A 14,462-nucleotide genomic window follows, 5' to 3' on the forward strand; every position below is an offset into this window, starting at 1 on the left:
TATTTTTTCTCCCGCAGGGATTAGTTTGGTCACCCCCCCCCCCCCCCCCTGCCACCGCCCCCGTGAAGCAATTCCCTCAGAACGCAAAAAGGTAAGTCCCGGAGTACCCCAGGACGAAGGTGCGACAGGCGCGGGGTCGTGTTTTCAGACCGAGGCCTGGTCGGCGCAATGGTTAGTGCTCATCCCACTGCCGGAGTGTTTGGAGGTGAGAGCTATTGCGTGATATGAAGGGCCGCCGTCGCAGGGACGATGGCCCCCCACCCCGGCAAAGAGGGTATAACTGCACGGCGGTCTTGCACGGATGCAATGTCTGCAATGGTGCATCTGTTGTTCGAGCGGACAGCTGCCGGTCAAAGTGCAGACCTCGAAACAACAGAGAGGAGGAGGAAACTTTGCAAGAAGTGTCACATCACGAGGGGAGAGGGAGAGAGAGAGAGAGAGAGGGAGAGAGGGAGGGAGGGAGGGAGAGAGGGAGCGAGGGAGAGCGAGAGAGAGGACGATGGTGACTGGATGGACTATTTCAAACACCGTAACCCTGACAGACACACTTTTTTTTATTTTTTTTATTTTCTAACCTCGACACTTAGTTGTGCCTCATCAAGGTGAGTCCAATCCTGCAGCACGTTCAGATCACACTCGCAGACACACTCTGGCTTTGTGGTTTTGTTTTTCATAAACGGAAATTATTTTCAAACGCAGCATTATACAGCCGACACAGTTTATTATGTCCGCCACTTAAACGCGTGTATTAGATAACGGTCCATGCAGCACCCGGGCATCGGCTGCACCGCGCAATAAAAATCCACAGCAACACCGCGATAGTGTGATTTATCTGTTCAATTATGCGCGCACGGCCTCGACCGAATCGTGACGTGGAACGGAGAGATCCGTCGCACATCTGTGCAGAGCAGGGACCGCTCTCCAAAACCCTATGAAACCCCCCCCCCCTCCCCGCCGCCGCCGGTGGAGCTCTGCCTCACTTTCAATCTGTTGATCCTGCGCTCACACAGTGGGAACCTGCGAGCGGGCAAGAGCGGCTGCTCCTCCGTCCGCGTCTCCTCGTGTCGGCTCCCCTTTTAACAAAAAAAACAACAACAAAAAAACAAAAACAAAAAAAAAATTCTGCATCGGAGGGCTTGCGTATCTTTCATTTATTTACACCCCTCCAACCCCCCCCCCCCCCCAAAAAAAAACCCCCCCTCCATTTTTTAACCCCCCTCCTTTTTCCTCCTCCGCTGGAACCGCTGGGGGAGAGAGGGAAAAAAAAAAAAACAACAACCCGGCGCTCCGTTTGGTTTGGCGGCTCTTTCGCTCCTTTGTCGCCGCAGAGCAGGTCGTGGTTTATTTATTTGTTTGTTCGTTTGTTTTGGGTTTTTTTTTTTTTTTGGTTTTTTTTGGTTTTTTTTTTTGCGCTCGCGCAACACAACGGGATATTCGCGGAGGGAGCGTCTTATTTCATCAATGTGCATTGATGTGGCGGAAGACGCGGGAGAGATAAGGTGGGTTGATCCATCGGAGAGCACGGTGTTGTGCTTCCATTTCACCGGTGGTGTGTGTGTGTGTGTGTGTGTGTGTGTGTGTTTTGTTTGTTTTTTTTAGTTGTTGTTGTTGCAGCCCCACGTGAAGTCGTACGCTTTGTGATGGCCCGGTGGTCGCGGCGCAAAGAAGAGCGCCTCTCTAGTTGCGTGTTTTCTTGTGTCCCCCCCCCCCCCCCCACACACACACACACACACACACACACACACACAATCACCTTCTATTGTCTCGTTTTGCTGCCGTGTCCGGACCACACACGCACGCACGCACACACGCACACTATCCTCACAACTGTATAGAAAATGTAAGTCCCTTCTCCCGGATCCCCCCCCCCCCAGAACCCTTATCTCCCGATCGGCACCTGGAGAATTGGATGAGGATCGCGTCGAGGACCGCGCGCGGCTGAAGGGGCTTCCATCCGTGTCTCAATCGGGAATTACACATCCAAACTGGGATCTATGAGCGGAAAAGTGGCGAAGCCTAAAGAAGAAAAGGATGCTTCCAAGGGTAAGAGCTCGGAGCCTGCCGCCCCCCCCCCATATGCACACTGGTTTACAGCGACCTGCACCCATCCATCCACCCCCACCTCCACCGCCGCCGCCACCACCACCACCACCATGCATGCCCGACACCAGAGGCTGATGTTCCCATTGGAAAATCCCAGATGTTGGGAATAACAGTGGACGTTCCTCAGGCGTTTCTTTGTTCGGTCTCCATGGACCAGATCATATCGGGGCCTATTCATTCAGGAAAACGAAAAACAAACGCGGTGGAAATATTTGTCTGTGGAGGAAAATGTGATTTTATGTATTGGTGGAGTCGTTCTGTCTCTTTAAAAAAAAAAAAAAAAAAAAAAAATCCGAGAGGCAGCGAGTGGAATATTTATATCAAATTACTTTAATCATATTGATGTGGTTTTTTTTTTTTGTTTGTTTGTTTTTCTCTTTCTCTCCTGGCGTCGTGACGTGTCGTGGCCGCCGTTTATTATCCGAGCGCGTCTCGATCTCACGATGATGCGTTGCGTAAAATGAGCCTCGGCTTCCTCCTCGGAGGGAGGCCGCGCGGGATGCAAAGCGCCTCTCCGTCGCCATGGAGACAGAGCGCAGACGGTTGCCAGAGGAACGTGGCGGGTCGCTCCACCGAAACAGGGATGCGCACGACGCTGGCACTTTACTGCGTCTTTGTTCGGCGGCACGTTCCATCCCAGACGTGAAATCAGAAATATTCCGACGGCATGCGCAAGGAATGTCATAAAATCTTATATCAATTCATTCGTTTTGCACTTTTTATAAATATATATTTGAATGGGCCGTTTAAACCACATTAATAGTTTTTTGTATTATTATTTACACAGGCCCTATTATGTTATTACATTATACACACACACACACACACACGCGCACACACACACACACGCTATTTTTGTTTTTCTGTCAGTTGTCAACAGTATGGCACATATCCTGTCACTGCACACTACAATCCCCAATTTTGTTCTGCAATGATTGTTATGGTAACCACTCTAATAATATTTATTGCTTCAGAGAAAACGGACACGTGGTTAATTCTTGATTCTTTTCCCAGTATGCATGGTTTCACTTTCATGCAACTGCGCACAAAGGATATTCCTCTTGGATCCACAGTTCTTTATTTCCACGAGAGCAGTCAGCCGTTCATCCATGCTCATTGGAGATGTAAGGTCAATAGCAGGCCCAAATTGTATTTTTGTCTCGTGATCTGCATGGTTGTAGTGGACAGGTATAGCCAAACTATCAGTGATGTCATCGTGGCGTATTCCAGGTGTAGCTACGCTGGGATTTTACATGAAAATAAATAAATAAATAAATAAATAAACAAACAAACAAATAAACAAACAAACAAATAAATAAATATATATAAATATATATAGATATATATATCTATATATGCAAGCTTTCACATGGAAATGTTTCTGTGAAAGTCTCTCAGGATTAAAGACTAAGGGCTTGTTGTTATAGATTATTTGTCTTGTACCTGGACACAACGATGAGGAAGAGAAAAATGGATCATTCAATTATCAGATTTTCTGTGGTGACTGCTGATCCTTTCTTAAATTATATGGAATAAAACATGTTATGAGTACAAGTACTGAGGCAAAGGAATGCATTTCTCTGCGTTTCACCATCCTAGTAAGTGACGTATCTAGGAGCAGCGGGCTGCCATGTAGCGGCGCCCGGGGAGCAGTTAGGGGGTTAAGTGTCTTGCTCAAGGACACATCAGCACGCTACCGGGAGGAGCCGGGGATCAAACCGGCAATCTTCCAATTACTAGACGACCCGCTGTACCTCCTGAGCCATTGCTCTCTATTGTTCGCTGTTAGCCAGACCGTTCCCTCTGCGGACGTTCACCAGTGAGACCTGCTTTCATACGGATAATAATCCTCGGGGCCAAAGTGCCGACTACTCACAACTGTTCTATTGTCACAGTACATTTCTTTTTTTTTTCATCCCAACTAGACACGTATCACATATTTGGGGATCAGACTTCAGTGAGAGTCAAATATCTTCCCCCTTCTATAGCCGCCCTCCCGTAAGCGGAACAAGCTCCGTTGACATTTCTTTTTCTCTCTGTCTTGGGTTAAAGTAACTCTAGTTTTCAATTGATGAATTTAAACCACAGACACGTGCAAAAAACACCGTCAAGCTATTTTTTTACAAAAAGTTTGGGGTTAATGTGAGGTGTAGAACGTGCTTATGGGTAATATAGGGTCACAAACTGAAGCAAAATCAGACAACGTTGTGAGTACTGAACATCAGAGATACACATGTAAGGATAATGCTTAAACATTTTAGGGTGGAATTCCCCTTTCGAGCCGGACAGCAATGAGGTTTTTGCCAAAATCGCTAACCTCGAGGTCAAACGTGGATGGGCTGTATTGGTCAGTGAAATGAACAATCTTTAACAGATAAATTAAATGCTCAATGGGCTCGGCAATTTATTCAACGAAATAATGAAATTCCATTATATTTAGACTTGTCACACTCACTCTGGAGCCGGAGGGGCGCGTCATCATCTTGCATGGCTGCATGGCGTCATGAAGGCATTCCCGTTGTCCTCCAGAGCTGGCATGATCAGTCATGTGCCACGCAAGGTTATTTTAAAAGCAAATTTCAGAGCAACAGACATATGGTGGGAAACTGAAATACTCACCAACGTACTTCATTGTACAGTACATAATATTTATATTTATGCTGTACAATGCTGCCCAGCAGAAGCCTCATTTTCCCAACATTACTCCCCCGAACTCACTGGTCTACCAAACCAGCTCTTTTCTTTCCCTTTAAGGGCATTAGAGGCTAACGAATGCGAGGGATTATGACTACAGTGTTTTGTCAAAATGTCCATTGGAAAAAACTTGAAATGCCCCCGGACAGGGCGTCTTTTGTGATCCGATCACGGTGGGACACGTTGGCTGTCAGGTCTGGAGCGTAACCGAGCCCTGACGTACGCAGGCTGCGGCTTAAATGAGATGCCACAAATGTATGGAGCCTGTTCTACAGTAACAGAGTCTAGTTTTCTGTTCGATTCATGTGCATGGATCTTGTCGGACTCTTTGGCGTTCGATGTTCCGGTGTTTCTTTGCGGCAAAGTCAGGAGCCTTAATGGCGCACGTCGATGGCACGTTAAACGATGCACTTGGCAGACATCTTGAGCGAAGGCAAAGTTTATGTCTCCGCTAAAGATCTGAACACTCTGCGTCGCTCACTCCGTCCAGGGATGACATTGTGTCATTTCGGATAATTGTGCATTTAAGTCGTTAAAGTGCTTCAAGTAAGTCGTGGAAAGTGCCGCCCGTCGTGTCACTTGGTGTAGCGTCGGCAATGTACTTTCTGGCTGCCAGACGTCCTCTGTCAAGGATTCAAATGGCGCCGGAGCGGAAACGCGAGCGGGGAAAGCGCCGCTGACGCCGTCAACGCAGGAAAACCACCTGTTCCCCAAATTGCTTTTAGGGAGCGTCCAGTCAAATTAACGCCAGATTCACCTGACACACTGACAGTTATTCTTCATTCGATTTTCGAGTTTATTTTTATTTTATATACCTTCCACCACCGCCACCCTCTCCCCTCCCCCGGAAAAAACATCCACGCCCTAGGCCCAAATTAGTGTTCTGCAGATTATGTCGCATCAAATTCACAATGAAAGCGTACAGTTCGCATAAAGCCCTGACAAAGCCCTCACTGTTTGTACTGAAATTATTTTCGATGCATATTTTTTAATCTTTAATCTACGCATCCCTGTGGATTACCGCGACAAAACCTCCGCCGATGTAAAAGCGGCTTTCCCTGCCGAGCCGCGGAGGTGAGCGCGATGACCGCGGAAGCCCTCGATGGAAACATGTTCTCGGGTGTGTGTCCGTGGGTTGCTCCTCCGACTGATATATGTTCATCCTGCAGCTGTACACGAGAACAAACAATGTGTGTGAGCATGAGAAAGCCCAATAATGGGATGGATGGATGGATGGAGAGAGAGAGAGAGAGAGAGAGAGAGAGAGAGAGAGCGCGGTGCTTCAACATCAACGCCAGCGAATCAGTTTGCGTAAGTTTGCCCTTGTCCTCGTGAGGCTGAGCCGTCCAGACTAAGTGACGCATCAGAGCGTGACATCCTCTCCCTTCCGGCCGCGCGGCAAGCCTAGAACATCCGAACTCCACCAGACGAAACCCCTCGCCCCAAATACGCCCGGGTGTGAAATATAAGCCCGGATCCAGTTCTCTTGTCTGATGCTTTAACGACGCGTAGCTGACGTAGTTGGTTTGGCGCGGGGCAACCCGGGCGGCGGCGGCGCTGCGCGCTTCCGCGGCCTGACGCCAGGCCGGCTCGTTTAAGCAGCCAAACCCACCCGGTCGTCACTTCACCTTCCCCCGCCTCCACCTGCCGGGCTCCACCTTTGGGACGTACGCCCGGACGCGACATAACGGAATGAAGCTCGTCTTAAAAGCGCCTCTACGAGTCTCCACTCCGACTTCACCCTTCTTCCCGTCGGATGGATGAGGTGCCCGGCCTTCCGGGGGAGCTGAGTGACCGTCATGTGGATTCATGATCGCCCGCAGTGGCAGCACCGAGCGGAGCCGGAGATCATCCGTCTGGCGGGTTGCGGATGAACACGGACACGGAGTCGGCCGTAGAGCTGGATCAACAGCTTCCCAGGGAGGTTTTGGAAGCGCTTCATTAAAGGGAAACTTCACTCATTTACCTACCTCCATCTATGAGTATTTGAGGTTGGGAGTGTGCGGCGGGGGGATGGCTTTGTAGCTCAGTCTGTTTCCGCCAGGGTGATCCATATCATTAGGGCGTATTTTGCATCTCCCTCCCGTTGGCTGGCGCCAGCGTTTGGAGTGAGCGGCCGGGCTTTCACGGTCACTTTTCTGCGGCATTGTCATGCGGCGCGCTCACAGGCTATTGACAAAGAGAAGACCGAGGAACAAACAAGGCGGTCGGCGGAGTGAACTGGGTTCATTCTAGCTCCCGCCAGACACACACACACTCACACACACACACACACAAAAAATTGACTTGTTTGCCAATGTTTTTACTACTTAGTTCTGGCTCAGCCGGCGTGGGGATGGATTTGTACCGCAGGTGCGCGGCCGCGGCCGTTTCGCCGCCGAGGCACTCCTGCGCGGTGCGTACTTGTATGCGGAGGCAATGTAGGGCAGGAGAACAGTGTCGATCTGAGCGGCAGCCGAGCGGTTCCAGTTTTAGTCAGCGGCATGGACCACCGGCGGTCAGGCTGCCCGCATGTATGCACGTCTTTCCGAGAACGATACTGGGCTTCTTCTTGAGCGCCGCCGTCATAATACAGGCAGTGCCCGGGTTATTTGCCTACCCACCTCCGTCAAGACTATTGTTTAAAAAAAAATAAATCTAGTTTTTATGAAGGAACGGGCCGACCACTTTGCGCGACGCTCAAAACGCCACGCAATTTCAGCGGCTCGCCGGCCACGCCCTCGTCTCTCGCGCTTGCTCTCAATTATAAATACTGTGCTATAGTTACATTTATTTTCATTGCTGTATTATTAAATTTATTAAAATGTATTTATTAAATTATTTATTAAATCCATCTAGTGCCAATTAGACAAAATTTTGTCTAATTGGCACTACTCTGAACCATACAGAACTGTTCCGACTTACGTACAAATTTGACTCACGGACAGACCTTCATATTCATACACAATACTGTATGTGCACCATTCCTAAAGTTGGCGACTTTTTATCTTTTCGCAGGTTCCCAAAGCATGCGCGAATTAAGTTGAGGTCATGACGTCAGCGTTTTTTTAAAAAGCTCAGTTTTACTCGTCCACGCGAACAGGCCGAAAACGTGAGTTTTGGAAAATCTCCTCCCTGGGAGGCCTTTTTTCAAAAGGGCGTTTTGGTGCGGACGGGAGGCCGAAAAACGCAGAGAAAATAAGAACCGTCTACGTGTGGACGGGGCCTGACTGGACATCCACATTATCAGTGTGGATCAACAAAGACAGCTCTCATTGCCATAAAACCTCCAGGATTCAAACCAAATTCAAACCTTTTGGGGGATGACTCTCGGCCGACTTTTTAAATAGAATTTGGTCAACGGGCACAGTCTGTCTGGCTCTGTCCGCAGAAAGTAGGATCTACTCAAAGGCTCAAGATTGGAAATTTGGCATCAGCTGTTGCCCCTCCCAGCAATGTCACTGTCTACAGCGTCATCGATTTGTATGATCTGTTATTGAGAAGGAATGGAGAAAATCATCCGCTCCAAAGCAAAGACACATGAACGCGCGTCACCAAAAAAACAAAACACTTTACGAACCCCTTCACTCTTTTGTCCTGTATGCAATCACGTTTGGAAGGCGCGGGCACACTTTTGCGCGGTGGGGCATGCCGTGCCAGGGCGGCGGGACCCTGTCCTGTTGGAGGCTTTTCCTGGTGCTGACGCAGATCTGGCCCTTGTGCCCGGAGGAAGGCGGCTCGCTTCGCATCAGAGACCTGCCACTCTGCATCGCCCGCCCCGCACGCTGATCGCTGCAATGTTTGGCAATGTTGAGGGCCTGTCCGTTCCATTACCCTGTGAGTCAGGGCGACTGAATGACGCGCATGCCCTGTGACTCCCGGTTTAAACTGTTTGTTGTCTTCTCCCCTTGTAAATAAAATTGAAAAAAAAAAAAATATATATATATATTTTGGAGGAAACTTAGACAGCTGAACATTAAAAACTTTAGGATGGAGGCTGTTATGCTGTTCTGGATGACTCAGCTGTGGCTTTTTTTTTTATTGGTTTTAAATGATTTATAGAAAATAGCATGTACTATAACAGTTTCTTTGCCTCTCGCTTTTCTCCTTTGAACGTTGACCGTCAAACGTCGGGACTCTTTCTCGCGTCGTCGCCGCCGGAGCTACAGTACGTGTTCCGCTCCTAAAATCTCTCGGAACCCGCCTGCATTAGTCAGCCAGCTGCGGGTAATCCACAGAACTGCATGTCCTCCGAGGTGAATGGCTTCGTGAGTGGGTCCTCTCGCCAGCCATCAGATAATGCCTCTGATTGACATTTGTCGCGACACAAAACCAACTGCAAAATGTTGTCTAGGATAATAGTTTTGTCTTTACTTTTGTCGTTACCTTGTCTGCCTTCCCATCACACTCTCTCACCTTGCACACTGACAGGGATAGATAGATAGATAGATAGATAGATAGATAGATAGATAGATAGATAGATAGAGAGATAGATAGATAGATAGATAGATAGAGAGATAGATAGATAGATAGATAGATAGATAGATAGATAGATAGATAGATAGATAGATAGATAGAAAAATAGATAGATAGATAGATTGGTAGAAAAATAGATAGATAGATAGATAGATAGATAGATAGATAGATAGATAGATAGATAGATAGATAGATAGATAGATAGATAGATAGATAGATAGAAAAATAGATAGATGGATAGATAGATAGATAGATAGATAGATAGATAGATAGATAGATAGATGGGTGAATGGGTGAATGGATGGATGAGGGATAGACAGACAGACAGGCAGACGGATAGATGGATGGATTGATAGATAGACAGACAGACAGACAGATAGACAGATAGATGGACAGACAAATAGATGGATAGATGGACAGACAGACAGACAGATAGACAGACAGATAGATAGATAGATAGATAGATAGATAGATGGACGGACAGACAGACAGACAGACACAGACAGACAGACAGACAGACAGACAGACAGAAAGACAGACAGATAGATAGATAGATAGATAGATAGATAGATAGATAGATAGATAGATAGATAGATAGATAGATAGATAGATAGATAGATAGATAGATAGATAGATAGATAGATAGATAGATGAATAGATGGATAGATGGACAGAAAGATAGATAGATGATGGATGGATGGATGGATGGATAGATAGATTGATGGATAGCCAGACAGACAGACAGACAGATAGATAGATAGATAGATAGATAGATAGATAGATAGATAGTCGGTAAACTATGAAAAGTTATGTTTTTTGTCCCATGCAAACTTGTTAAACTTTGTAAATATTTTAATTCATGTCGAAGCGACCGTTCCTCTGAATTTTATGAAATAATCAAATATTGAATTGAACCCTAACCCAAATATTGAGATAGAAAACGCTGAAGCCAGTTCAAAGCTTTGAATTGAAAAGAGCCCAAAAAGCCGCAACAATAAGCTAGAATTTACTGAAGTGAGCAAAACCCGTGTTCATTGTTTTTATATCCTGTCTTCGATTCCGCTTTCATCAGGTGCCTGGATGATAATGATCTAATTATATGAACACCCACGTCCTGCCGTTGAAATGATAGCACGATTCGGGGATTCCGTCGAAGATGTGTGGGATTATCGGCCTATTGTGGATTTCGGATCACAGCAGGTCTACTGTGAGGAACGCACTCACTGCCTCCGGAGTGTAATCCCATCGAAAGATCGTTTCGCATAACCGTGGCAGCGTATGTCGAAACGGCGCCGGCGACAATAAGACGTCGCCGTCACATTCTTTTCTTTTTTTTTTTTTGTGCTATTTTTCTGAATCTCACATCAGCCGTATGGGTCCCGCCGCTTAGCTTCCCGATACCTGAGGTTCGGGACTCTTCATCTTGCTTTGGCTGTCGAGCGGGCGGGAGGCGGAAACGGGGCGTGGCCGTTTTTTGTTTTTTTTCCGACCCCGCAAAGCCGGACGCGGACAACGTCGGCAGGAATGAATGGCGCGAGAGTGTGTAATGTGCCGTTGTGAGGCCCGCTTTTTAACTGTCGATTTGAAGAGGGGATAAAACATGGCGTATAGAAGAAAAAACACGGCCATGTGTGCAGCAAGCCTTAAAATCCCAATGCTAATTTGCAATGAGGGGGAAAGGATGTATTGAGCATGTAGAGCTATCTCATTCGTGTTTGGCAGAAAAATAAATGAGTGTGTGTGTGTGTGTGTGTGTTCGGGTATACCGGTACGTATATAGTTTTTTTTCGTTTTTTAGTTTTTTTTGATACAGTATATGTGCATCTAAATGTTGCTAGAAAGCTGAATTGAGGAACACATTTCTCGTTTTCCTTTTCCAGCTGAAGATCCCGTGACCAGTGCTCCAAAATGACATGACATTCTATTTGGCTCGAGACAGATTTCTTTGAAATCAGCTTTCATTGGCACATTGAATGTAATTTTTATTTTTTAAAATTCAGGTCTGTTGTTCCCCCATGTTAATCTCAAGTGTTATTGGTACAGAAGAAAGGAGAATTTTTTTTTTTTTCCATTCCCATCTATAATTCATAGAAAACGAACAGTGAATTTCTGAGGTTAGCTGCTGCCCAATAAAACCTCTATTCTAACGGCCGTCATGCATCATTTTTAACACGGGGGGAGAATTCAATGAAAATGAAAATGTTCTCATTGGAATAGATTGATGATGGTGACAAAAATGTCCTTCGTCGGAAGCCTCAGTCGAAGAACAAAAAAAAAACCAGCAACAAAAAACAACCCAAACAGAACCCGAGCAGTTGAACTTTTGTCTGAATTATTCACACTGAATTTTATGTGGAGTGCGAAAAATCTTTTAGAAGACGCCATTGTGATGTTTTGATACAACGGCTTTTTAGCAAAAAACATTCATTGTGCAGCAGGAGTCTCTGGCTTTTACCCCTGGTTCCTGCATCCTGGTATGGCTTATTACAAGTTATTCCAACGTGATTACATCTTATTACAACCTTTGTTTAAAAAAAATAATAATAATAATAAAAAGTCAGTGTGGACTGAGGTCATAGAGTCATTTTTATGGTTAAAAAAAAAAAATCCGTGAACGCTTTCTCATTCTAAGACAAAAGTGCAGAGAGTCCGGTGTTGAAATTAGAGGAAAGGGGCGTGTCTCTCCACACAGCACCGCCAGTGATGTGGCCGTCCAATGGAAGTAAAGGTTCCAGAAGCCATGTCACGGCTGAGGGTTTTTTTTGGCCCTGCTGGACGCTCTATTTTTAATCACACCGAGGATTAACCGTTCCCCTCGTCATGAACTAATTCAAGTTTGTGGAAAATTATAGCGGGGATTAGGGTGGGGAGGCGTAAGACGGAGAGGTGACGAGGCCGCTGACAAACGGTAGCGGCTGGGAGGCCGGGACTAAGCGCCGCGGCAGAGCCGGGACAACGAAGGGAAACGCCGCCTTGTGCTTTTTGAGGGGTCGAATGGAGCAAAACGTTTTTTTTAAAGATTAGAGAGAGAATTTCAGAGCGTGGAGCTTCTTGGTTCCATTTGCTATGAGGATACCACGATAACAGCACGCCCACACACACACACACACACACGTGCGCACGCACGCACACACGCACCCACACACACACACACACACACACACACACACACACCCGCTAAGTAGTGATGTTGTAATGAGATTATAGCCCTTGTGCTCGGTCCATCCAGCGGCTCATTTAGCGAGCGTTTTTAAATTCGGAGCCAAGCGTCGACTCAGCAGTGCTGGCTCAGGAGAAAGACACCCACGTTTTTTATCCCTCCACCGGTTGGCGCGGAGTTATGCTGGTTCCCGGAGACAAGGGGGGAGGGCACGCCCTCGCCGGACACCTCGAAGTGCTGCGTGGGGGGGGGGAATGATGAGTCGGTGTTTTTTTTTGTTGTTTTTTTTTTTGGGCGGTCGCCGGTGCGAAACCCGAAGTGGCGCGCGAGCGGTTTTTGCCCGCTGGTTCTTAATCAAAGTTTAATCTGCACTGTCGAGGTTAATGCCGTCAACCACATTGATCCGGGGAGGTCAATTCCTTTGGAAGTGCAGGTAATTCAGGCCAGCTATCCGCTGATATTATAGAAGGCGTCCGTCGCAAGGTCTTTCCGTAAAATCAAATCAGTCTTCCTACAATTATTTCTATATTTTTTGTCTCGGTGCAATTTTTTGGATCCGTGTCTTTTTTAAAGGAGCCTTGAATGACAGAAATGAAAGCTAAATTGAACAAATGCCGTCCCAGCCTGTTATTTTACGACCAGCACCTCAGCTGCATCAGCCCCGTTGAACCCCGCCACCTCCCGTTCCGCGGTGTGAGGTGTGAATTACAGAGGCTCTAATGCACCTCCGGAGATGTGATAAAAGGAAGCGCAAAAAGCAATTGAAACTCATTGAGCGTATGCCTGTTTGTCGGTAACGCCACTCCCTCTGCAGCGTTGGTGTGGCTGCCATGAAATAAGCATCTGGGGGCACAGTCGGGGAAAATTAAAAAAATTCTGTTTTGTACTTTCGCCGGGTATCCCAGTGCTTTTGGAAGGGATTGATTCTTCGTTACAGAAATTACATTTCAGCGGCGATTAAGCAGTCACAGATCAAGCAGTCTATCAAACCCGGGTTCTGTGATGATATTGAAAGCGGACAATTATGATTGGGGCGTGAAAGGCTCCGCTTCCTTCAGGATCAGGCTGAGCTTTGGTGGCGCAGGTCGCGGAGCAGAGCCGAGCGTCGAAACCGATTTGGCGCCGTCCTCTGATACGCAGGGCGGAGGGAAACCTCGGCCGGGTCGCCGAAAAACAGGGTTGTAAACACTCTGCCTCGTTGGACCGAAGTCTTGGTACGATTTGAGGAGGTGCACGTCGTCCTGACTCTCCCGTCCCACCAGAATTTACCCTACAAGCTCCATTCTTGTCAGTTCCTTCTTTTTTTTGTCACGCACCACCTTCACACCGTCATAAAGTATGACTGCACCTGTGGAATATACTGTAGAGTTAGGGTTAGGGTTAGGGTTAGGGTTTTATTTTCTCTACCATAGGAGGCCTTTATGTTTGGTAATAATATGAAAAAATCTATTTTCAGCATTTGAAAATATACCAACAATGTAAACTTTGAGTATTTCTGTCTGTCTGTCTGTGTTTATGTGTGTGTGTGTGTGTGTGTGTGTGTGTGTGTGTGTGTGTGTGTGTGTGTGTGTGTGTGTGTGTGTGTGTGTGTGTGTGTGTGTGTGTGTATATATGTCTGTGTGTGTGTGTGTGTGTGTGCATGTATATATGTGTGTGTGTGTGTGTGTGTGTGCATATATGTGTGCATATATGTGTGTGTGTGTGTGTATACATATGTGTGTATATATGTGTGTGTGTGTGTGTGTGGGCATATATGTGTTTGTGTGCATATATGTGTGTGTGTGTGTGTATGTGTGTATATATATGTGTGTGTGTGTATATGTGTGTGTGTGCGCGTGCATTGTGCAATGTTTGAGAACTGAGAATAATAATAATAATAATAAATATCAAGGAATAACATGTGCTGTGTTTTTAACTTGCGTTGTGTTTTTGCGTGGGTCATTTATGTTGTTTTTACCGCTGACTCTGCTGACCTGAAGCACAGAGTGTAAAATGTGACCCTTTGCTTGAATGAGGAAGTGTTTGGGGAGCAGGGAGGGGCGTTGTTTGG

General features: G+C 46.7%; 1 protein-coding gene across 2 annotated transcripts in view; it reads left to right on the forward strand.

Moving 5' to 3' along the window:
- The first annotated feature begins 482 nt into the window (after nucleotides 1-482).
- The window catches only part of fgf13a (fibroblast growth factor 13a), a 119,753-nt gene continuing 105,773 nt past the window's right edge, over nucleotides 483-14,462 (forward strand). For both annotated transcript variants that reach the window (XM_080008318.1, XM_080008319.1), the window contains exons 1-2: nucleotides 483-602; nucleotides 1,875-2,043. In XM_080008318.1, coding sequence (XP_079864444.1) covers nucleotides 1,995-2,043 — 49 coding nt within the window. In that variant the 5' untranslated portion in view covers nucleotides 483-602; nucleotides 1,875-1,994. The remainder of the gene's footprint in view (nucleotides 603-1,874; nucleotides 2,044-14,462) is intronic.

The sequence above is a fragment of the Zeus faber genome (assembly GCF_960531495.2).
Source record: "Zeus faber genome assembly, chromosome: 10".
NCBI classification, from domain to species: domain Eukaryota; kingdom Metazoa; phylum Chordata; class Actinopteri; order Zeiformes; family Zeidae; genus Zeus; species Zeus faber.